At 37.8% G+C, this 26376-nt stretch overlaps 1 protein-coding gene across 1 annotated transcript in view; it reads left to right on the top strand.

Annotated features, from left to right (window-relative positions):
• HAPLN1 (hyaluronan and proteoglycan link protein 1) overlaps window positions 1–25453 on the top strand; it is an 84820-nt gene extending 59367 nt beyond the window's left edge. Inside the window, exons 3-5 of the mRNA XM_066277753.1 lie at window positions 15391–15762; window positions 21184–21486; window positions 23630–25453. Coding sequence (XP_066133850.1) covers window positions 15391–15762; window positions 21184–21486; window positions 23630–23919 — 965 coding nt within the window. The 3' untranslated portion in view covers window positions 23920–25453. The remainder of the gene's footprint in view (window positions 1–15390; window positions 15763–21183; window positions 21487–23629) is intronic.
• The last annotated feature ends 923 nt before the right edge of the window (window positions 25454–26376 follow it).

The following is a 26376-nucleotide window of genomic DNA, read 5'->3' as shown; positions in this document are numbered from 1 at the left end:
ACTGTGCAAGAACAAACATTGACTCAACTAAAGCATTGACCTATAGTTTAGGGGCTTGACATTGAAGTAATTTTAACATACTATGTTTCTCTGACTTACCAGATATCAAAAAAAAAAAAAAAGAATAGATTTTGATTTCTTTATTTCTTGGGCTCTGTATTTTATTTTATGTTTTTATTTAATTTTTTTAAGTGAGAGGAGGGGAGATAGTGAGACAGACTCCCGCATGAGCCCCAGCTGGGATCCAGCCAGCAACCGCCATCTGGGGCTGATGCTCAAACCAGCCGAGCTATCCTCAGTGTCTGGACCGATCTTCAAATCAATAGAGCCACTGGCTGTGGGAGGGGAAGAGACAGAGAAGGGGGAGAAAGAGGGGGAGAAAAGCAGATGGCCACTTCTCCTGTGTGCCCTGACTGGGAATTGAACCTGGTATGTCCTTATGCAGGGCTGATGCTCAATACACTGAACCAACATTGTCTTTCTGCAATAGTCTCCTTACTTATTCAGACTCTATCCACTGAGCCAACCAGCCAGGGCTTGGGCTTCATGTTTTAAATGTCAAGTAGACATTACTGTTTTAGGAGAGTCTTTTAGAATACAAAAATCTATCAAAGTGTTAGGAAGTTTTCAATTAAATTATTCAATTAAGAGATTATTATAGTAATAATATCAAGGGAGGAGGAATCTTTGTTATAGAAATATTTTTATTCCAAAAGGAAGACACAGAAAGCATAAGACATTTAAAACTTCTATGAAATTACTTTTAAAATGTGTCGTGCACTTTGTACGGCCATGATGTAGTAACAGTAAACGTGTGCCCTCAAACACAATGATCAAGTAGTCGATACAAATGGCAGCCATTTTAATCTTGTTCTAATTAGTCATATTGGTTACTTAACTTCAATGTTTACTCAGTGACTAATAACCACATGTTTAAGCTCTGAGTGGTATGTTTTATTTACATGCTCAAGGATTATGCTGTAAAGTTTACTGAATAATATAAGTTAAATTGAAATTCTCCTTACCTTTTCCAAACACTGTGCACACAAAAGGGACAAAGATTTTATTATGATAAAGACACAAAAGGGCCATACAGTCCATGATCTATAAAATTAATAAAGCATGTTAGAACAAGGAGCATCCCTAGAGTCAAGTGTATAGATTAGATGAAGGAGGTGGCAATAATAGAGAATGTTAGTTTGTTTCTAAGGAGTGATTGTAAGTTTAAAAACACCATTGAAAACATATTTTTGAAGTGAGATTTTCACTTCTAGATGATTCTGTTTGTAGTAGTGCTTGTCTGTCTCCTTGCTTTGCCTGAAGTGATGTTTGTCTATTGTCCCAAAGTTACCGAACAGTAGTTAAAGCACAGGTGAAATGAAAGATATACATTAAAGATAGCTAGGTTTCTTTATAAATTATAATACTTGCCTGACCTGTGGTGGCGCAGTGGATAAAGTGTTGACCTGGAAATGCTGAGGTCGCCGGTTCGAAACCCTGGGCTTCCCTGGTCAAGGCACATATGGGAGTTGATGCTTCCTGCTCCCCCCCCTTCTCTCTCTCTGTTTCTCTCTCTCTCTCCCTCTCTCTCTCCTTTCTAAAATGAATAAATATTTAAAAAATTAAAAAAATATAAATTATAATACTTAACACATACATTTCTTATTTTATTATATGACTACATTTTTTTCACAATGGCTTAATGGTGATCTGCAACTTATAACGTTGCCAGAAAAAATAATGCATACTTTCACGCAAGTTATTTCCTGTTTTTTTAAGAATAAACAGGTAAATTTTTAGTTTTCTTCCCCAGCATAATATGTTATGAACAATTCTTACTTTTTCATAAGTTGACAGATTTTAAATCTCCAAAGTCTTATTATAATTAATTTTAATGTCTTCCAAACTTTGCTTTGTCTTTATCTCACAATAATTAACAAAGGGTCTTAATTTAGCTTAAAATACTGATTAGATGGCAAATACTTCATTAAGATGTTTCCATGTAAACAGAATACCTTATTTTAAAAGATAAATAAAGTAACAGTTTTTATAGGCTGCCCAAAATATATTAAAGTCAAAGTATGCTCCAAAACCAAGCTTCTTGAACTTTAGCCTCTTAGAACTATTTATTTGGCCTGCACGTGTAATTAAATAAATTAAATTCAAAGAACATATAACAATAAATATACATGTTAAAGGGGGAAAAGAACCACTGTAAGAGAGTCCCAAGCTAGGACTGAGGGACAAGCCTAACTGAAATCTGAATAGTGAGGAGAAGCCAGTCACATTGTAAACCAGGGACAAAGCATTCTTGGGAGAAATTCATTCAGTGAGAATTTCAAATTTTCTGAGACAGGGAATAAATATGGTGTTTTCAAACCACAAGGAAACTGAAGGAACTGCAGCCTAGCAGTGGAGAGGGTGTGGTTTAAGATAAGACTAGAAGATCAAAGAGGAGTGAAACCATAATGCTTTGAATTTGGTCTAGAATTCAGATTTTATTCTAAATGCATTGGAAAATGGGTTAGAAGTTTTGAGCAAGGGGATGATATACTATGATTTATGTCTACAAAGGCCCACGTGAATAGTAGATTATGGTAGGCCGAGACAGTAAAGATGAGGAGACCTTTCAGGAGGGTCTTGAGGTAGTTTAGCTGAGAAATCATGGTGGAGTCGACCAGGATTGTAGCAGATGAAGATGAACCAGTTTGAAAAAAGAAAAATGGTGGTAGAGGTAGCAGTACTTGGATGTGCAGATTAGAGGAAAAGATACACAAAACATCCCTCCTAGATTTTGGCTTACACAAATGCATGCATGATGGAGGCATAAACTACACTGAGGAAAATTGAGAGAACAGATTTGGGCTGGAGAGGGAGGACTCCAGCAATCCATTTGACATCCATTATATGACCAGCAGTTAGTTGGATTTACTAGGTTTGATGTTCAGGAAAGAGTGTACTCCTAGAAAGTTTTGGAATCATCAACACATAAGTCATATTTATAGCCATGGGACTAGAAGATACCATGTGAGAAGGAAGGAAATGCAAACAGAGGCAGGGAGCTGGCCCTGGTCAGAGAGATGGAGACCCTCAGCCCAGCCAGTGAGGAAAAGGTGAGAGGAGGGTGCATCGGTTCCCAGATGCAAACGCTTCCCAAGTCGGACTCCTTTGCACTGATGTATGGCTATTTATATTTTCATGTCATTTTTTTCAAAATCTAAGTTAGTTGCAAACATTTAACAGGGTGACACTGATCAATAACAGTAAAAAGGTTTCAGGTAAATGTTTCTATAGCATTTGAACTGTCAATTATGTTGTGTCACCCAAAGTCAAATCATTTTCCGTCACCATATATGAAAACATTTTTAAATAGAGGATTTTTGCATTAAAATCTGCCTTTCTAGTGTCTGTTGAAAAACCCAAAGATGTGCGGTTTTCAGCCTGCGTTCTCACTGGACAGCACCAGGGGCTCTGGTTCCTGCTGTAGTTCCCACTCCCTTTTCTCAGGACCGAGGTTCTCCCTCCACCTCAGCCTTGCCCACCTGGGCACCCATGTTTGGCTTTCTTTACATTTTGTTTCAGCACTAAACTTAATACTTGGCACATTGAACACTATGGAACACTATCAATTCATGATGGTTTATTAAATAAAGAATCACAAGATCTCTTTTACCTCAGGATTGATTTTGTGGCAGTGTTATTTTGACATTTTTCATACCAAGTGAAGGCATTAACTATATCAGTGTATAAAACTAATAGGTTCCTCTCTGCAGATTACAGATAACTTGACCTAATACTTTACCACAAAGTGGAAGTGGTCTGAGTGGAGACAAGTAGATTGGAGATTTATTCCTACCACATAAAGACATTTCCAGTAATTAAGGACTATGTGGCTAATTACAGCCTAATGAAGAAGAATGACTCATGAGAATGTTTTGGTTTCCCCATGCCTTTTGAAACAAGCCTGCATTACAGTGAAAGTCCTGCGAAGCATATTACATTAAGAATGTCATTCACCATATTAGTTAAACGTTCAAAGTTTATTTTCCAGTTTATTTTTCTGTAATGCATTCCTTAATCTCTCTGTAACTATTATAACCCAATTAGCTTTATTTTAAGTCTAAAATAAGAATTAAATCTATTTCTTTATCCATAAATCTTATATAACATACTTAAATTTAAATTCTGAAAATCATTAACCAAAGCAGACAACTCTGAGTTGACAACAATACTCAGATAATCTCTAGTTCTGGGACCAGTTGTGTTGGATTTATCAGCGGTAATAATGTTAATAAGTAAATATTACTACCTGTGATGCACACTAGAAAGTACATTACCTGTGTCACTCATTTAGCTCACCCACAATGCTGTGTAAGGGTGGCTGTCCTCACTGAAGTTGACCAAGGTTCAGTAGGTTGCCTCAGGTGATAAGGTTGTTACATGATAAAACTGAGATTCAAACTCAGGCAGGCCAATTCTTGTGCTCCTAACTCCCACAGGAGCCACACAGCCCCATCTGTGCCTTTCCTTAGAACCGTTTAAGTGAAGCAATGAGTAAATGGACCCCCATTCAATTAATATCATTATGTTCCAGAAAGAAACCAAATCACTATGAAAAAAACAACACATTGGGTTCAAACCTTGAAGAAACTTCTTCTACAGGCCACCATGGTGATTCTTTAGAGGAGTTAGAGGACAGAAGTGAGGTGGGAGTGGAGTTCAGCTGCGAATAAGTGCATTCCCCCCCCACCCCCAAATGACGACTGTCTGGAAACCCCAAGGAAATTGAGAAGGGGGTGGAAAGAAATTAGATTGTATAGATACAGATAAAAATTTGTAAAGGTTTCTCAAGTGGTAGTCCTGAAATGCACTCTTGTCCTGGTAAGAACCAATGGATTAAGAGAATCATCAAAAGTTAATGAGCGGTGAATCTCTCAGGAACCAGTGGTTTTGAGACACTGTCTCTAAGGAGCACAGGAAAAAAGGCAATGGAGGAGAGAGAAGCTGTTGCATACCTGGCCCACTTTAACGCTAAGTCCCCACTTGGTAGTAAGAGCCAGCTTTCCTAGATACTCGTGGTATGTCCCACAGGGAGAAGTTCGCACCAGGACCCTGGGAAGGTGACTTAATTCTATTTTGTTGATGAGGAAACTGAGGCACAGAGAGGTTAAGTGACACAATGTAAGGGGCATAGAGCATTTACTTAATCAGTGAATACACACAGTTGAAAAAATAATAATAATGATTGTGGAAAGATAAAAACCCACAAAGAACTTAATCAGCAGAACAGAGCTAAACTCATCATACTTCTGGTAGGAAAGGATGAGAAAAGAGAATTAAGAAAAGAGAATATTTTCAGGATATTAACAGAGTTTCAGGTTTACATCTCAAAACAATGATTTTTATTAAACTGTGTTCATTTGACCACATGAGAGCTATTAGGGGACTTTTTTTTTCTGAAGTTGGAAATGGGGAGGCAGTCAGACTCCCACATGCACCCAACCGGGATCCATCCGGCATGCCCACCAGAGGGCAATGCTCTGCCCATCTGGGGCATTGCTCTGTTGCAACCAGAGCCATTCTAGAGCCTGAGGCAGAGGCCATGGAGCCATCCTCAGTGCTCGGGCCAACTTTTTGCTCCAATGGAGCCTTGGCTGTGGGAGGGGAAGAGAGAGACAGAGAGGAAGGAGAGGGGGAGAGGTGGAGAAGCAGATGGGCACTTCTCCTGTGTGCCCTGGCCGGGAATCGAACCCGGGACTCCTGCACGCCAGGATGACACTCTACCACTGAGCGAACCGGCCAGGGCCGAGGGGACTCTTGATGCACATTTAAAGCAGAGAAGCTCACCTTTTGTCAGCTTTATATTGCAAAAGGTTTGTCTACTCTAAACTGTCCTTTGGGGAGAGAAAGTGCCACTGCCCTGAAGAAAACAATTGTTTTAAATATTGCCATAGATCAACATTTAGGCTCTACTATAGTGACAGCATTTATCCCTTATCTTTGACTCTGAAAACTGGATACAACAATAACATGGTACACATTCATGCTCAACATCATCCAAAGCAATACTAACATATTGGTGTTGGGTAGTTTCACATTAGAGAAGCAATTTAGTTTAAGATGGATGTGATCAATACCTAAGAGGATGCTTCATGGTACATCAGGTCAGATGAGGCAGGTCTTGACAGAAAGGACATATGCCATTTAAAGGAATTGTAAAAACACAATTCTAGACAATTTGGATCAGCTATAGATTGTTAGGAAATAGCAGGGCACAAAGACTGTACAATAGTTAGAGAGGTTGTAGAGGTAGGAGGTGGGTTGATGAAGAGAGTAAATTCTTGACGGCAGTGGGACCAAAAGGCCAGGGTCACAGATGGTAGAAAACAATGAGCCCTTTACAGCAAAGAGCAATCATCATTTATCCTGTTTTCAGCATTGAGCTTTTCCTTTATATTTCAAAACTAGACAACAGTCAGGACATTACACATCAGTATCTTTAAAGAATAGAGGATATGAGATAAATTTTTCATGTTTTAAAGACATATTTAAAGATAGCATTTATATTAACAGAGGAATAGACCTTTTGCAAAAAAAATATAATTCTTCAATTATAACAATATATTGCAATCTTGGCTACCAGCTTCTTAGTATCTTTTCCGGAGATACTCTAGATAAGAATTTTTGGTTTATTTACCTGTTAGTTAAAATCCCTCAACTATTTATTTTCATACCACTTACATTTAGTTTGTGCATTGGTGATATTCACATGTTTCAAAAGTTAAAAAATATGTAAATATACACAATAAAAATCGCCCAAGATTCCTCTACTCCAGTGATTTTCAACCTTTTTTGAGCCGCGGCACATTTTTTACATTTACAAAATCCTGGGGCACACCACCTACCAAAATGACACTCTAACACAGTACATATTATACGTATAGTTAATAATATAGTTTCTAAATGTATTTATACTCACTTAGTGTGAAACCTGGGCCTGGTTCGATGAACACAAAAGGGATATCCTGGCAGGAATGGTAGAAAGACACACACGAAGCTCTTCCTCAACAGTTCTCAGTCTCTCTCTGTTTTTAGATTTTATCGCAGTCAAGCTTGAGAAGCTCAGCTCACATAGATATGTGGTTGAAAACAGGAGCAATGTCAAAATAGCTTTGTTGGCCAGAATGGGGAACTCCTTGGCAACAGATAACCAAAAACTGTCCAAAGGAAGATCAGCAAACTTTAGCTTTAAAGTTAGATAACATTGTGATGCATTGTATATCACCCTCTGCGGGGGCCTCTTTTAAAAAGAAAAAGGTCAAATATCTATATACACCATCAGGATAGACATAACCAGCTGAGGCTCAGGCTTTATCTAGTGGTGGCAACATTTACCTCCAGTCCTGACCAGGATTAGAAATCAGGACCATGGGGAGGAGTAGCAGCTTCAATTACTCACCGCAGCCACACAATGATAAGTGCTCAGCAGCCCACCCGGGGACCTTCCTGGGTATGGATGAGAGGCGGCCTACTATTGGTTCATCGCTAGTGGTTGGGATAAATCTTAGAAGGTGATTGGTCAGTGAGCGTTCCCTGTGCCTCCACTCTTCCTGTTGGCTGATAGCTGGAGGGATTGTGAGGGGAATGTTTATGTTCGAATGGAGGCGGCTGGCAGCAGGCCGGATAAATAGCCTCCGCGGGCTGTATCCAGCACACGGGCCGGGCCATAGTTTGGGGACCCATGTTTAATTTCCCCATGGCACAGCTGACCATGTCTCACGGCACACTAGTATGCCGCGGCACACTGGTTGAAAAACACTGCTCTACTCAAGCATCTACCTCACCTTTCTACAGGCTCCCAAGGTCATTAGTTCCTTTGTTTCTTATAAATCCTTTCAGATATAGTTTATGCATATATACCTATTTCTTTTGAATTTACACAAATGGTATGAAACACCACCAACTCTTAGGGCAGAGTTTGAACTTCAGAAAAAAGCAAAGATGGTCTAGGGACAAATGCAAAAAAGATTTCAAACTCAAATCAAGCAGCAGGAGGCAGAGGTTAACGATCCTCATTAAAGCTCCTCTCCCGCCCACTGCAGGGTGCACCCTTCCTGAGGCACTGAGTCTCAGAGGCTCAGAGTCCCTCGCGTTCAGGACTATCTGGGAAAGAAACTAAAGCTCTGACTCCTACAAACTAAAAGTAGTCAGCTGTCCAAAAGGACAGTAAAAACTGAGTGGGGCTAGGGACATGGGACAACGAGGACTGAGAAGAGGACCCTTGTAAAATTTTCTGATGCAGAGCTGACTAGACACAATAAAATCAGAACCAAACGTTGGAGCTTCTGCCCCAGAGGAGCAACTTCAGGAAAAGTTAGATTCATTCCAATCCAAAGTAATTCTAAACAGTTAAAATTTAATGAGTAAAGTACCCCATATTTTTTCTAAATATTTTATCCTACTCAAATATGTAATGTGTAAAGTAAAATGAAACAATGTCTAAATTATGCATTCTGTTCTAAATATTCTTTTTAATATATATATTTAATTTTATAGTGTTTTCATTTTATTTTATTTATTTAGTTTCTATTCATTTATATTTTTTAGTGAGACAGAGAGACAGAGACAGACAGACAGGAAGAGAGAGAGATGAGAAGCATTAACTCATTGTTGTGGCACCTTTGTTATTCATTGATTGCTTTCTCATATGTACCTTAACCAGGGGCTCCAGTTTAGCCAGCGACCCCTTGCTCAAGCCAGCGACCTTGGGCTCAAGCCAGTGACCTTAGGGTTATGTCTGTGATCCCACGCTCAAGCCAGGGACCCCGTGCTCAAGCTGGTGAACCCGTACTCAAGCTGGATGAGCCTGCGCTCAGGCTGGGACCTCAGGGTTTCAATCCTGGGCTTCAGTGTCTCAGGCTGACACTCTATCCACTGTGCCACTGCCTGGTCAGGCTATAGTGTTTTGATCTTAGAGCTCTATAATTGTCTATAAAAAAGCAATTATCTATTGCTTTTATATAAAGCTATATAAAAGCAAATAACAGGTATCCACAGTTACTGTTATAGCTAAGCACAGGCTGTAGGCAGCACTAGTCCGTGTTGTCTCAGACACTTAACGCATGCCACGCACATGTCACTTTTAGAGAAACAAAATGAACAAGTCCTGGAGAGGGAGACAGTGACTTTTCAGTAGACTATGACAAGCACAGAGTAAGGGTACAAATCCATCTTGGCTTCTAACCCTTGGGCAGGTTTAACTACTCTAATGAACAGCTTTCAAAATGTTCGTCTTCCAAACCCACCATAGTGATAACAGATGTCACAAAAATAAGAAACTATTTTTAAAACCTGTGGAATTTTTTCAAATGACTCATCAAGGAGCTGACAGTTTAGTCACTACCTACCAGTTTGAAATGTCAGGGAGACATTAGCTTTCTGTTTGAAAAGTTTTGGAAATAGATAGTGGTGGTGGCTGCCATACATGGTGAAAATAATTAATGCCATTGAATTGTACACTTGAGAAGGGTTAAAAGGCAAACTGTATGTTATGTATATTTTACTATGATAAAAAAATTCAAATAATGGTAGCTGAGGGGAATATTTTTAATGTCTTAGTTTAGTACCTTAATTTAGCCATATTAAATTTCTCAATTTTTTTGTTTTTGTTTTTATGTTTTATTGGTCTAGGAAGTCCAAAAGTCTGTAGGTTACCAGTGAGAAAGTAACTAATCAAAACTGGTTATTTGCACAATCCACAATTTATTTTGAGAAAAAAACTTTGATCTATAGCACCTTCTCTTTTCTGTTACCCGTATGTTTTTTGGCAAGTTAATGGTCAAATACATATACATTTTTAATAGAACTAAAAATAATAGGTAATAGTCCAATAATATATTCCTAAATTTTTCTTCTGCAACTGATTACTTTTGTTCTATTGTTTAAAAGACTTCACCTAAATTATATAGCAATACAAAGATCAGTTATTTGGTCATGCTATTGCTTTTATAATTTGATGAAATTAAACAGTGTCCTCTGGATTTCACAACAGAATTATTAAAATAATAACAAGGACCTGCTGTTTCCCCTGGAGACAACTGTGGTCTTTGAAGGGCATCAAATATTTCAAGTCACTGTCATTGAAACTCACTAATAGAAATATTAAATTTCTGTAATTTAAGAATTAGACTTTAAAAAATTCAATCCCCCCATGAACATATATATATGCTCAGTTTTATTTGTTTATATTTTATTTAAAAAAGGAAAACAAGCAATACCCATTTTGATTATCAAGGTTTATTTTTACCTTTTGCATTCTTTTGCTTTGTAACTGCATGTTGATCAAATGGTCTTGATTTAAACATAAATTTCAAACCAATCCAGGTTTTTGCATTCAGTGATCAGATTCAAGACTCCCTCTAGGCAAGACAGCACAGAGTTTGTCACTAGCACATTCAGTTCCTTTTTCTGCTCTCTGTGCCTTCTCTCTTCCTCTCCAGTCTAGTGTGTTTCCTGGTTGATCCTTATCGTGACAACCTGCCATAGTGAGCCTGATCGAATCTTAAACTCAGTGTTCACATGACATAGACCTGTCACTCAGATAGCTGAGCTCTGAGAGAGCCTGCAGTGGGACCCAGAGCTCCTGACTCACTGGCCAGTGCCCATGCCTACATCTCATCTGTTGTGCAACTGGCCACACCCATCAATGCTCAATGCTCTACAATCTGCACTGCGGATCTTTTAAAAACAAGCAAACTGACAAAATAGAATGTTCTTTTTTAAATAAAAAAATTTATTCATTTTTATAAAGGAGAAATAGAGAGAAAGAAAGAGAGAAAGAGAGAGAGAGAAGGGGGCAGGAAGTATACACTCCTATATGTGTTTTGACCGAGCAATCCCAGGTTTTCGAACCAGCGACCTCAGTGTTCCAGGTCAACACTTCATCCACTGTGCCACCTCAGGTCAGGCTATAGTATTCTTTTTCTTTTTAATGTTTCATTTGTTGATTTTAGAGAGAGAGAAGAGAGACAGAGAGAGAGAAAGAAGGGTAGGAGCAGGAAGCATCAGCTCTGTAGTAGTTGTTTCTCATAGGTACCTTGACTAGGCAAGCCCAGGGTTTTGTGACCTCAGCATGCCAGGTTGATGCTTTATCCACTGTGCCACCACAGGTCAGGCAGAATGCAGTATTCTTAACATGCCATGGTAGAGGTTATAAACATAATGGCTCTCAGTCACTCAATGTGTTACATGTTACACATCTTTCTTAGGGTTCTTTGAAATTCAGTCAGGCACTTCTGGCACCAATTACCTCAACACCCAGTCCCTCTCAGAATAAAAACAAAAATGGTAGAAATTTATATGCTCTGGTAGGTTAGAAACATTATTGGGGGGAAACCAGTGGATTTGTTTGTATCTACTCAGTTCTCAGTATCTTACCATGTAAGTCATCATCTACTCATAGTGTTTGGGTAAAAGTAAATAGTTCCTAAAAAAAATAAGACTCTTACACTTCTAAAACACTACAAGATGATTTACAGTTAATCACAGAACAGAATTAGAAGACTCAGTCCTTCGCATAAGAGTTTTGATCTTTGCTTTAACTCTTTAATTTATAAAACACTCAGATCTTGTATTCATTCTGGAACACCTTATGATTATACTAAACCGCACAATAATTTCCAAGTTTCCTATATAACACAGGTGGCATTTTATGTACTTTCTACCCCACATGATTCAAACCTTCAGAAGTAAATGAAACTATAGAAAGTTAGTACACACCAAAATTATGCTCATTATCAGGCAGTATCATATTTGAGAAATACTGTGGAAAATCTATTCAGTGGGAAGAGTTAGCAGTTAGTGGACCCTTACTTTGGGTCAGCCTTTATTTTTAAGTGTTTTATGTGTCTATTAGGTCAACTGTATAAAGTAGATATGACTACTTTTAATTCATATAACAAAATTGGGGTTTAGAGGTTGCACAGCTTGCTCGAGGCTACAGAGCTAGTAAATTAAGGAGGTGAAGTTAGAACAAGGTCTGTAGCCCATCAAAGCCCTTGTTCCTAATACTATAATACCTACTATTTCAGTGCATTTGGACCTTAGCTTTGACTTTAAAAAGCATGAAAAAATCATGAAACTGCAACCTCTTGTAACTCTGTGTCGTGTCTAAACTCAAGTCCCAGCAGCACAAGGCCCAGCTCCCAGGTGTCCTCCAAGGGGTCTGGGGATAGATGTTCCCTATGGTCTTCAGGTGTAACTGAACAAACTTAGTTAACAGCTCCTTCTCCTCTTACCATAAAGATGACATTAGAGATATTTAGCTAGAACTTGGATGCATTCATCAGGTAAAATGTAGGAGGAACATTTTGTATAGGATAGAGTTAAATAGTTTTTTTTTAAGTGAGAGAGACAGGAAGGGAGAGAGATGAGAAGCATCAACTCATAGTTTTTGCACCTTAGTTGTTTATTGATTGTTTTCTCATATGTGCCTTGACTGGGGGGGAGGGTGGCTCCAGTTGAGCCAGTGACCCCTTGCTCAAGCCAGCAACTTGGGATCAAGCCAACAGACTCCACATTTAAAATGGGGTGACCCTGTGCTCAAGCTGGTGAGTCCACACTCAAGCCAAAGAACTTAGGGTTTTAAACTTGGGACCTCAGCATCCCAGGCCAACACTCTATCAAAAGTAACACCACCTGGTCAGGTAGAGTTACTTTTCATTTCTTACAATTTAGTAGCTCTATATAAGAAGATTTTAAAAAAATAGAATCTAAATGAAATGCTTAATGGGCTGGATTCATTTTAATTAATCCATTATATTCTTTCACTTTTGTAATCTATTCAAAGAAGGGAGATTGTTGGCTTTGTTAAACTTTTCTGTTTCTGAAAATTGAGGCTTTCATACATGAAATTATGTTTATTTTTAAAATTACATAATTCTGATTTCTAGATTATAAAATAGGACCACTATATCTATTGTTGTACACTTTTTATTTTAAAATTAAAGCCCTGTGTATTAAATAACTAAATTTCGAGATCTGCTGTGAGTCACTACTCTTCATGCTGCCTTGTGTATCTGAAATGATTCACGGCCAGGTGTACTCAGTACCTACCTGCCTTAGGCAGGACAGGCTACATGAAAGGCAATTTGGGCAGCCTTTGGAAGCTGTGGATAGATAAGAAACTGTGTGTGTCCCGGAGTTCTTACACCTCTTTCTGATTTTCAAATCTTGCACATCCTCAAGAGACCTTGTCAAGGTCAGAAGCCAGTTAGATCACAGGGGAAACCCAAGAGAAAGCTCAGATCTGATAGTAACAGCTGGCTCTCTACAGAACAGCAGCCCTGCTGACTTGGCATGCTAGGAACACTGCGGTACTCTCTGGAAAGTAATGAAGTCCTTGGAGGAGGGAAGAAGAAACAAAAGGACAAGGAAAGGAAAGGTGGATGTGATAAGATAACTGTTTAATAAGAAATAGCAGGAAGCAAAAAAAGAGGGACTAGAAACAGCTTTAAGGGAATAAAGATGTAATTACTTGGTTAATCAGAAAATAAGTATAACTTTGGATACACTTCTAACATTCCAGTTTTGAGGAATAGCTTTTAAAATCTGGAGGTGTTTGTTATAAAGCATTCACTAAAAATGCCTTTGTGATGTCTAGCTTTTTCTGAAAGTAAAATGGCCCTGGACAGTTTTCTCAGTGGTTAGAGTCAGCATGTGGATGTCCCAAGTTCAATCCCTGGTCAGGGCACACATGAGAAGCGACCATCTGCTTCTCTGCACCTTCCTCTCCTCCTTCTCTCACTCTCCTCGTCTTGCAGCCAGTGACTCGAATGGTTCGAGTGTTGACCTCAGGTGCTGAGGATAACTTGGTTGATTCAAGCATCGGCCCCAGATGAGGATTGCCAGGTGGATCCCCATCAGGGCAAATGTGGGAGTCTGTCTGTCTTATCTCCCCCCTCCCACTTAAAAAATAAAATAAATAAATAAAATATATACATGTTGCTTAAAATGCTCCAGAATGGCATTTTAATCCCAGGTGTATATTTGAATAGAGGCCATAAATGTGAAGCTATTTTAAATTCTTTGGCCAGAAGTATAATAAAAGTTAACCATCTTGTTTTATACTTTTTCCATAAATAAAATACTGATTTATTGTGTTTTTCTCACCTAGAAAGAGAAAAGTTTACCTACAGAGTTTTTGATTTATATTGTTGAAATAGTCGTGGTACTTTGTCATTCTCTTGGTCCTCTTTCTACATTTTTGATATTTAAATGAAAAAATTGTTTTTTATTTTTATATAAATAAATTTTTATTCATTTTAATAGGGTGACATCAACAAATCAGGGTACATATATTCAAAGAAAACATGTCCAGGTTATCTTGTCATTCAATTCTATTGCATACCCATCACCCAAAGTCAGATTGTCCTCCGTCACCTTCTATCTAGTTTTCTTTGTGCCCCTCCCCCTCTCCCTCCTTTCCTCCCCTCGCTCCCCGTAACCACCACTCTCTCGTCCATGTCTCTTAGTCTCGTTTCTATGTCCCACCAATGTATAAAATCCTGCAGTTCTTGTTTTTTTTTCTGATTTACCTATTTCACTCCGTATAATGTTATCAAGATTCCACCATTTTGTTATAAGTGATCCGATGTCATCATTTCTTATAGCTGAATAGTATACTATGGTGTATATGTGCCACATTTTCTTTATCCAGTCTTCTATTTTTTTACAGTGATTAAAGCCTTTAAGCAAACTCTTGGCCAATACAGCAAGAATCCATAAAAGAGTAGTGTCCTTAACATGTTCACCAAGTCCAAGTTGGCCCAAACACCATGCCAAATCCCTACAAATGCAACCCAACCCCAGTTCAGTCTGTTAGGAGCTGTCACAGGGAGCAGGAGTCCAGGACAAGTCCACCTCCAGGAAAAGTCTGCATGGCACTGGAATTGTTGTCACAATTCTATACTTCACAGCTCATGTCCAAGTCCCAATGACCGCTGCTTCTAGCTGGTAATGATCCCGGTAGACTGGAAAAGCCATCTGCAGCATGTGTTTAAAATTTATCATGAAATCATCAAACTTTAAATAACTGTGGAATTTTATATCCAGTATTTTTAATGATTATAGTACACATCCTTCCTTTTTTTTCAATGGTTTAAAAGGCATGGCTACGTTATAGATGCCCTTTAAACATTAGAGATACCTTTCTACGTGGCTCAAAGGAGACTACTGTCCAACAACGCAGGGAAGGTCATCACTCAGTGTTATTGTTCATCAGATACCCTGCCTAAGTAACGTATTCATTTCATATAAATGACTATAAGCATATTAACGTTTTCTCTCTTTCTTTTCTTTTTTTATTTGTTTTTCCTTTCTTTTTCATTATAGCAGAAAATGGCCCCCATCTACTTGTGGAAGCAGAACAAGCCAAGGTGTTCTCACATAGAGGTGGCAATGTCACACTGCCATGTAAATTTTTTCGAGACCCTACAGCATTTGGCTCAGGAACCCACAAAATCCGAATTAAGTGGACCAAGCTAACTTCAGATTACCTCAAGGAAGTAGATGTTTTTGTTTCCATGGGATACCACAAGAAAGCCTATGGAGGTTTCCAGGGCCGAGTGTTTCTGAAAGGAGGCAGTGAGAACGATGCTTCTCTGGTGATCACAGACCTCACGCTGGAGGATTACGGGAAATATAAGTGTGAGGTGATTGAAGGGTTAGAAGATGATACTGCTGTGGTAGCACTAGATTTACAAGGTAAGTATCTATTAATCATGTCAAACTTAGAAATTTTAATTAATTACATCTTTTTGTTTTCATGATGAGTAATGTCTCATGATTACTATAGTGATGATGTACAAAACCAAAGGTCAATGAATAGCATTGCTTTCTTCTCTTTTGTATTTTGTAGTCTGTCCATGATCTCAGCTTTCATATTTGAAACTTACATACAATGGTTAGTGCAAAACTAAAGCTATTTGCAAGTAGGAAAAATGTGCAGAGAAACCGAATTAACAATAGTCATACACTCCCTTATGCTATTCAAAATTTACAACTTATCACAGGGTTATTGAGAGATTTAGATTTTATACTTTTGTTATACTTCTAAAATTATCTCACTTTCAAAATAATGTCAAATTTTTTTGAAGGACATCCATGAACATGTAATTGTATTCTGTTATATAACTGTAAAAACTTAATTTAACAAACAGGTAACCTCCAGATTTATTTAACTATTCATGTAAAGAAGTAATTTTTTTTTTTTTTTTTTTGTATTTTTCTGAAACTGGAAGCGGGGAGAGACAGTCAGACAGACTCTCGCATGTGCCCGACCGGGATCCACCCGGCACGCCCACCAGGGGCGATGCTCTGCCCCTCCGGGGCGTCGCTCTGTTGCGACCAGAGCCACTCTAGTGCCTGGGGCAGAGGCCAAGGAGCCATCCCCTGCGCCCGGGCCATCTTTGCTCCAATGGAGCCTCGGCTGCGGGAGGGGAAGAGAGAGACAGAGAGGAAGGAGAGGGGGAGGGGTGGAGAAGCAGATGGGCGCTTCTCCTGTGTGCCCTGGCCGGGAATCAAACCTGGGACTTCTGCACGCCAGGCCAACGCTCTACCACTGAGCCAACCGGCCAGGGCCAAGAAGTAATTTTTTAACGATCAGGAGTCTCTGAGACATTGAATAACAAAGACTCAAGGCATTTGGGGGAAAATTTTATTTCTTTTATATGTAATACATTCCATAGGTTCAAAAACCAAAATGTATAGAAAGCTAAACAATAAAAAGTGTCCTTGTCATCCTGTGTTTCTCTTCCCAAAGCCCACCTGCTAAACACCCCATCAGTAGGGAAACTCTTCTCCATGGTTTTTCACATATTTCAGAACTTCTCATATTCATGAATTTCAGAGTTTCTTTACACTGGAGGATGACTTTTGGCTTCATGGATAAAATCCTATCCCTATGCATGTAAACCATAAGCGTGTGTTTGCTAAATGACCCTTTCACAATCTATAATGCGTTTGTGCCTTTGGAAAACGTCTATGTTTGGTCCACTCTCCCATCACTGAAGATTTGACCTCTGAATCCCATAGAACCCTACCACATGTCTGGCGATTTATTAGCTTTACCTATCTAATAAATTACACGATGTCATAAAATGCATTTTTATGACCTTCTCATCTCTCATAGCTGTAGTTCTTGGCTCCTGATTCATGCCATCTTGTGCTTTCATGTTTTTTAATTCAAATTAATATCCAGGAACATTGGTGAAATTGAAACCAAATACACAAAAATATTGTTTGAGAACTTTCAGAAATAGAAAAATAAATTCAGATATGTACACAGCACTGCTAGGCACTGAGAAAGACTTAGAGAAGAAAGTAAAACTATGCTGCATGATCTCTGCCTTTTTAATTACTAAAATATGTACTTTGGGAGTTAATTAAATTTACTTTAGTTACTATATGTACCATGGTATGAAAAGCTGACATATGTCTAACCAATTGATATTTGCAAACAGCTAGGATGAATTAGACTGTGCACTTATAAATCTTAAAGAATGTGTTTTCAAAACATATTTCGGCTGATGAAACTACTGACATCATTTGATATTACTCATTTCCATGTGTTGCGTTGTTTTTATTAATCCCCTTTGTAGTGATGCTTACCAGACCTCTATGGAAAAGTAAAGAACTTTCCATTATATTTTGACATATAAGTATAGAATAATTATACTTGGAAAATAACTACACACCCTTCTTTTCTTCCATGAAAGTTTACGTTTTCTATTTTTTAAGTGCTGGATGAAAGCAATCACCCTTTGCTCAGAGTTCAGCTGTAAGAATTGCACATTCTTTCACAGAGCCAAGGAGGCTTCTGCAGTCATAGTCTTAGAAGTTGAAATCTTAACAAGCTGGAAGTAAAATAAGTAAATAAATAAATGCTAATAAACATGCAGTTCCAGCAATGCCCCTGTTTGTAAGAAACATCTGATCGTTGAAATGCATGCACTAGATGTGCCTGATATAGTAAAGCTTTTAAAATTCTGAGTAAAACATAGAAATTACCTTGATGTACTTGGAGTGTGTCTTTTCAGTATCTTCAATCATTAATTAAAATTCATGTAAATCTTTTAAATTAATAAAACGGTAAGTTGATACTTATTCTTACAATTGAAAATTAGTAAAATTTAATAGAAGGTTTCATTTTGACTTTAAGAAATAGTTGCTTGAAATTATGTTAAATTCAAAAGGAACACAAAAATAGATTACACTGGATTTCAGAACTGAATAGTATTTCAGTAACATTCAATGATTCATCAAGTACAAATCACCAAAGAAAAAATTTCCTCATGACTATGCAAGTCTTCTAAATACACTGCAGTGAATTTAAACCTGAAAGATTGTCTTGGTGTTCAAATTATAAGTTAAAATATTCTACATTCTCTACAGTTACTATCTTGAGCCATTTAAGAAATGGAATTCAACCCACATGGCTTCTTTCTCTTTCTACATTGAGATGCTTTGAGATTTCTCTCATTTGATGGGCAGCTGCCAAGGAAATCTTTATTGGATAAATGAAGTCTTTTCCTTTACAGCGGCATTCGTGGGGGTGCTGAGGAGTGAGGATGGAAGGCGCGAGGGCGCAGGGAGCGCTGTGGCCGTCCTTCCCTGACGGGCTCTTAGCTAGAGGCCTGGGCCTAGCCTTCTTAGATAGAGCCTTCTCCAGCTTCTTCGCCATCATCGCCGCAGGGGCCGGGACAACCCGGAGAGTCTTTTCCTTCCCTTTTTGGCTCTGACTCAGCTTACAGATCCTTCAGCCAAGAACCTGAGAAGGCAGGCTGAGATCAGGAAGCCTTCCTGGATCTCTGCCTGTAGTGGACAGTGCCAGCTGGACTGCCCTAGAGAGACAAACGTGTCCTGCCAAGACCTTTGGTGGACGCGACTTGATCTAGGCTATTGAACGTCCTTTTTGTAGTCTTCCAGGACAACTTATTACAGAAAACATTTCCTATGTACTGGTTACACTATTAGTGAATTGTACATTCATCTTCAATGGGTCTGCAGTCTCAAAAAGTAGCACATGTGATATAATTCACCAAATTACTGTCAATGGGATAATTTTTTGTATTCCACATGCTAAAATATTAATTTCTAGTTATATTCAAAAAGTCCAAGGTAAGGACTTGAAGAATCACACTAAATGGACTGTGTCATTTAGCAATTTTGAGGAGACATTTTGATACACTAGTCCTTCTTAAAGTCCAGCAAATGATACAACTTTGCTTTCTTATGTAATCCTTATCCTTTAAGGAATCTGTGCAGAAAGTTGTGAGACAGCTCAATCACCTCCCACAATTATTTAACCGAAAAAAATAATTTTGGAAAATCATTGTGTCTTCCCAGGCAAACCCAAGTGCCAAGTCACACCATTTACATTGTTAAAGGTTTTGCCCTTTAAAATATTTAATTCTTTGGCATTAACTTAATCAATAGATCTCTATTCTGTGCCTACCTGATATAGATAGGACAAGCATCAGGAAGGGTTTTGTTTTTTCTACTTATAATGAAAATGCTTTTAAAAGTTTAGTTTTGGTTTGGATTGCAATATATGAATATGGAAACTGAAAAATAGTAATAAATATATTTAAATAATGCTCTTATTTTAGTTGCACTGTTTAAGGACAGGGAACATATGATTAAGGGCGATGGTAAAAATAGAAACAAGAGAGACATGATGTTTTTTACAAAGCTTTCCACTGTAAAGAATGGATTTATTAATATGAAATAAGACTGTTTAATTAGGTTCTCACTTTCAGGATTTCTACAAATCAGAAGCCTCATAAGGGAATGCCTGCAAGTTTTTTTTGTGTTTTTTTGTTTGTTTGTTTTTTATAAATAAATTTTTATTTTAATGGGGTGACATCAATAAATCAGGGTACATATATTCAAAGAAAACATTTCCAGGTTATCTTGTCATTTAGTTCTGTTGCATACCCATCACCCAAAGAGAGATCGTCCTCCGTCACCCTCTATCCAGTTTTCTTTGTACCCCTCCCCCTCCCCCTCTCCCTCATTCCCTCTCCCCCCACCCCACCCCCCATAACCACCACACTCCTGTTCATGTCTCTTAGTCTCGTTTTTATGTCCCACCAATGTATGGAATCCTGCAGTTCTTGTTTTTTTCTGATTCACTTATTTCATTCCACGTAATGTTATCAAGATTCCACCATTCTGCTGTAAGTGATCCAATGTCATCATTTCTTCTAGCTGAATAGTATACCATGGTGTATATGTGCCCCATCTTCTTTATCCAGTCTTCTATTTTTTTTTTACAGTGATTAAAAGCCGTTAAGCAAAATCTTGGCCAATATAGCAAGAATCCATAAGAGAATAGTGTCCTTAACATGTTCACCAAGTCCAAGTTGGCCCCATCACCATGCCAAATTCCTGAAAAATGCAACCCAACCACAGTTCAGTCTGTTAGGAGCTGTCACAGGAAGCAGGAGTCCAGGAAAAGTCCACATCCAGGAAAAGTCCTCATGGCACTGGAATTGTTGTCACCATTCTATACTTTGCAGCTCAGGTCCAAGTCCCAATGACCGCTGCTTCTAGCACATGTAAAAGAAAATATGTATCTACATTTGCATATCTGTTTATACATTTAAAAGACAATATAAAATGAATTACTAATTATATAAGAATAATTACTAAAAAGTTTTTGGGAATTTTGATAAATACCTTCTCTCTAAGAGCAACCTGTACATACCTACATCCTCTATCAGGCTTAATATTCAATATTTACTTTTTCCCAGGCAGAGGGAGCTCGGGAATACATTGTTAGGGGGAGTAACCAGTAGAAAGTGGTAAATTCTCAAGGTGGGCTATCTGGAAAATAGAATCTGCAGGTGAATCATTTCAGAAAGGAGAATTTCAAGGCTCAAGTTGAATTCTTAGCAAAAGAGGTAAATCACTGAAGTTAACAAACCAAATAGCAAACTGTGACATTCTAAGAGCTGACAGGTTGTTCCAAGGGGCAAGGGTCCATGAGAAATCATTGCAAGTTGTCCAAAAATAACTACTTCATCTGGTGGAGATCTTATCATGTTTTTCACCAATCAAGTTGATTTGTTCTAGTCGTTAGTTTTTGTGCCACTAATGATCTATGCTTTCTCATTTGGACAGGTGTGGTATTCCCTTACTTTCCACGACTTGGGCGCTATAATCTCAATTTTCACGAGGCACAGCAGGCTTGTCTGGACCAAGATGCTGTGATTGCCTCTTTTGATCAGCTGTACGATGCCTGGCGGGGTGGGCTGGACTGGTGCAACGCTGGCTGGCTCAGCGATGGCTCAGTGCAGTACCCCATTACCAAGCCAAGGGAGCCGTGTGGAGGCCAGAACACCGTGCCCGGTGTCAGGAACTACGGGTTTTGGGACAAAGATAAAAGCAGATATGATGTATTTTGTTTTACATCCAACTACAATGGTAAGATATTAACCATACTGCCTTCTTTCCTATGCTATGACACTACACTTGACTTGCAACCTTATCTACTTAAATGGATAAGATCAAAGCTTTGGAGAATTGCTTCAGTTTGAAAAGATGTATATAGAAAGTTCTATGATGTCATAATATTTTTAAACATCCACAGTAGTCAAGTAGAAGTGTATATTTTCACTCTTCTTGGATTTTATTGCATCTGATTGTTATTATGAAATAGTTTAAGCTGTGATGTTGTCTGGGGTCTGTTTCTTATTGCCAATGATGGTGCTGCCACTGTGTGTTCTCCTAGGATACAGCTCTTCCAGATGCAGTAAGAGTGTCTTCTGTGTCATGTTACCCTTCACTAAATTATAATTCCTTATATTCATAAATGATCAGCAAAGCTCAGGAAGAAGAGAGCTTTGCAAGAAAACTAAGTAGAGATGATATTGGAGGTGAAAGCAAAAAGAAAGAGGCCCAGTCTGCCCCAATGTTGACTGATTCTTTGCATTCAACGTAACTCCCAACCTTACCTTACTCCTTCTAGAACCAGCTACGTGTAGGGCCTAGTGCGAAGTGAAAATATTGGTTCTTTGTTCAGAAATAATTGAGATTTTTTTTAAGAGAAATTCAAGAAGTTTCGGATAGTGACAGCAGGGCATTAAACTAGTCATGAGGCTACGTGTACCCACACAGGTCACACCCTCATGAAACAAACCTTGGTCCCATCATTTATATTCTAGTTCCCTGGTGACATGCTTTAGAAAAAATAGCAAGAGGTCAGGGAGTAACAAACTTTCTGTAAAAAGCCAGATAGTATTATTTTTTGCTTTGTGGTTCACTTTTGCAACTACTCAATCAATGTCTCTTTGTACATGGCAACACAAAAGCATGCATAGACAATATTAAATGGATGGGTATGGGGATGTTTTCTTTTTTTTTTTTTTACTTCTTTTTACATTTTTTTATTTTTTATTTATTGTGTTTACATGGATTCAAGTGTCTCACTGAATATAACTCCTTCGCTCCCCCACCCTGGGGATGTTTTTATAAAACTTTATTTGACTCGTGTTGTAGTTTGCCAACCTCTGGTGTAGACGATAAAACTCACCCTCCAGCCAGTGCTCCAGTAACCTCTACTTTTTCTCCAAATCACATCTCCGGAGTCTAGAAAGAACTGGCAAGCATTAATTTATACTTCAATAGTCTATATTTAATGAGGGGTAGCGAGATATAACTTTACATTGTATAGTCAGATAAGAGAGTGATTTCATTCTACCTGAAACAAAGTCTGAGAAAAATCTTCAACTAACATGTTTCACTTCAGTCAGTTGATGTCATATTTTACACATTTTATGGATAATTAGTTAATACATACTGAAGGAATCTCAATAATTAACACCAATCAATAAGTGAGTGAGGCTAACTTGCTCTTTCTTGTAAAATTTAAAAAAAAACACACAAAAAACAAAAACCAGTTGGGTATCAGGTTCACACAGACGAAGGCTGAAAAAAAAATTCATGCTCTTTGCTAGTGAGCGAACAAACCAGGTCCACATTCTGAGCCAGTATATTTATGGCAAGTGACTTCCTGTATTTTTTTGTTTTTTTGCATTTTCATACTATAGTCTTTGAGTAAGAATAATGTCTTACTGATACCTGCAATGAAAAGACTGAGGGCTTTTGATTTTTTTAAAGTGGACTTTTATGTCAGGAATGTTTTTTGATCCTTTCACATTCAAATTTTGCCTCTCCAGAAACTTGTGCTGGGGTTCAGTCTTGCTACACTAGAATTTAAATAGCTCTTGCTTTTAACATGGAATTCTGTCTTCCCTTGTGCTACAGAAGGGCCCTTTTAGTCACTAATTAGCTAACAGAAACTGCATCTGCCATTTCCCTTTCCTTTTTTTAAAGCTATAAAAGGGCATGTCTGAACATGTATTAAAGGGGCAAGAAAAGAAACTCGTTGAATGGAGAGCGATTTAGGGGCACTCCATTTGATTGAGGATCCTATGTTCCAAAAACTTGAAAGACGTTGCTCCATAGCCCCCTTCACTGAAAACCACTTCCTTCTGTCTGGGATCCTTCCACCTCTGAGTGGCTCAGTCACACACGGGCCCATTGACCTCTTTCCTTCTCTCCGCAGGCCGCTTTTACTACCTGATCCACCCCACCAAGCTGACCTATGATGAAGCGGTGCAAGCTTGTCTCAACGATGGTGCTCAGATTGCGAAAGTGGGTCAGATATTCGCTGCCTGGAAACTGCTGGGATATGACCGCTGCGACGCAGGCTGGCTGGCTGACGGCAGTGTCCGCTATCCTATCTCTAGGCCAAGAAGGCGCTGCAGTCCTACCGAGGCTGCTGTGCGCTTCGTGGGGTTCCCAGATAAAAAGCATAAGCTGTATGGTGTCTACTGCTTCAGAGCATACAACTGAGTGTGCCCCTAGAGCACTCAAGTTTAAAGTCATTAAGAACATGTGAAAAGTTTTTTTTTTCAATATGAACTCATGCAAGTTACCAAAACTGTGATAACCCCTTTTTTACTTACTGTAAAGTCATTTTCATAAAGAGCAATCCATTAATTTGTTTTGTAAAGCTATCATTCAATATATATTATAAATTAATATAATTTTAAGGGAAGCGCTACACAAGGAGGCTTTAGAGCCAAACTGTTTAGGCTACATCATCCCAATGAAGTATCGTTTCATGAACGGGGCATGCAATAACTTGAGGGTTGCTAAGATTGAATGAAGGAAAGTAAAGCTACTCGGAGCAGCAGCTTCCACAAGCACAAATTTTACATATTTGTACAATTTTGAAATGCACTACATTAAACAAATTAGGGCAACAGGTTTGAAATACAGGCTTCTTTACATAAACTGAGATTCTGAGAAGTTGCACAAAACTCAGTTTCACAAGGGAATAATCTATACTTTTCTAAAAGTTAAAATTTCAAGTCTCCAATAGAATATTTTACTCTTTAAAATTCTGCCTTTTTGACCAAAATAAAAATCATATGGACTCCAATGCTTAATAACAAGTACAGTTAAAAGTCCTTAAAAACCCCATTTATATAAAGTATGAAATTTAAATAAGAAGATAATATTTAACCAGTGAGAGACTCTTACATTCTAATTAAAATTACATATGCTTAGGAAGAATTGTCTTATCTTTTGAGTAGCTTTACTAAGTTATATTTAAATTCTAAGGGCCGTTGGCTAAGGAGCATTTAGCATCTACTCAGGGCAGTTATATAGATAAACTGCTGGACAGGAAAATTGTAAAATTTAGCAGCTTGATTTTATGTTAGCCTATGAAATGTTATTGTCCTAAAAAATAACGAAACTATTTAATATTCTTTCTTATTTACATTACATTAAAATTTTAATCATAAAAGGAATGAATAACTACACACTTTCCTAACCAAGAAATAAGGACCCAACTCTCACAATTCTTCTTTTTCCTACTTGTATATACAGTGGAAAGCCCAGCTGTGCCTGTGGTTGGGGAAAGTCAACAACGTAGTTTTAAACCTTCCTCCATGAGAAAATGTGGTCAGTGATGTCACTCTCCTTGCTGGTCACCATTAGGCATGAATAAAACACTGAAGCTGTCATCAAAGAGTTTACATTAAAATCTTCAGGGCTGTAAGTGAAAGGGTAAGGCTAGCTTCAGAAAAACAACTTACCATTAGCAACTTCAGTCTTAAATAAAGCTCTGCTTTCCTATATTTTTATGATTATTGAGACACCACAGGGACCAATATTTTTATTCAAATTACATATTGTGGTTTCCTATTGTTTCACAATGAGTTCTAATAAGTGGGATTTAGAATAATAATCCGAGTATGACATAGCTGGTATGCTTTCATGAATGTTTTTATGTAGATTTTCTTCCCATGAACATGAGTAAATAAATCTGTTTCCTGAATTGATTGTGGTTGCATTTAAAGCTCTGTAATAATCTAATAAATTTACTCTCTAAATATAGAGTTACATGTGTGGAAGGTATAGAACAATTGGAAGTCCATAAAACCATAACTATATTCATACATTATCAAACAAAAATTGTAAATAAAAGTAGATCACTTCTTTTATCAAAAGCATAACTGGAAATTTTCAGATGCTGTAATATTAAAAATTGACAATGTATGCATGCACATTTTTATATTAAGTCAAATAGGCAAATTCTATAAAATTACAAATATGAATCCAAAGAGATTGTGAGTTTTAACTCAAACATTGCCGATACAAATAGATCTCATAACTTTAAATTAAAATACTTGAATGGTCTATTAGAATAAGATGAATATGTTATTTAAATATGGGATTATCTCCAAAAGAATTATAACACCTCAACTATAAGGCTGAGCTCATTAGAGGAAGTCCATACTTGAATGAGTATTACCCACATTACAAGAATTTTATTGGATGTGTGAGAACAAATTTATATTGAAGCAGATATATCCTTTTCAGTTATTGCTTCAGAACTCTACCTTTATAATGTTAAGCATAGTAGCTAGCATTTCTTAACTTTTGAATACTTACTAGTATAGGAATTGGTGCTGATCAAAAACTCTGGACTGTTAGCTGTTTAAAATCTATATTGATTGCGCTCCCTTTTCCAAACTTGTAAAAAAATCTTTAAAAATGAATACTGCCGTGTAAAATTTTTATCTTCTAACTTCCCCTAAAGGATGAAGATCCTCTTACCCCTTTGGACTTCTACTTGAATATTTTTTTTAATGTTATTATTTGCCATTTTTTTCACCAAATATCTATTTTCTTACTCCATTTTCCAAATATCTCTTTGAGAATGTTGAAAAAGGAATGATTATCCTAATACAATTCCTATCATAAAATCAGTACAACATTGGCTAATTCAGAAGTTGC

This window comes from Saccopteryx bilineata, chromosome 4, assembly GCF_036850765.1.
Source record: "Saccopteryx bilineata isolate mSacBil1 chromosome 4, mSacBil1_pri_phased_curated, whole genome shotgun sequence".
NCBI lineage: Eukaryota > Metazoa > Chordata > Mammalia > Chiroptera > Emballonuridae > Saccopteryx > Saccopteryx bilineata.
Note: the sequence above shows the minus strand (reverse complement) of the source record. Positions and strands in the feature narration are given on the sequence as shown.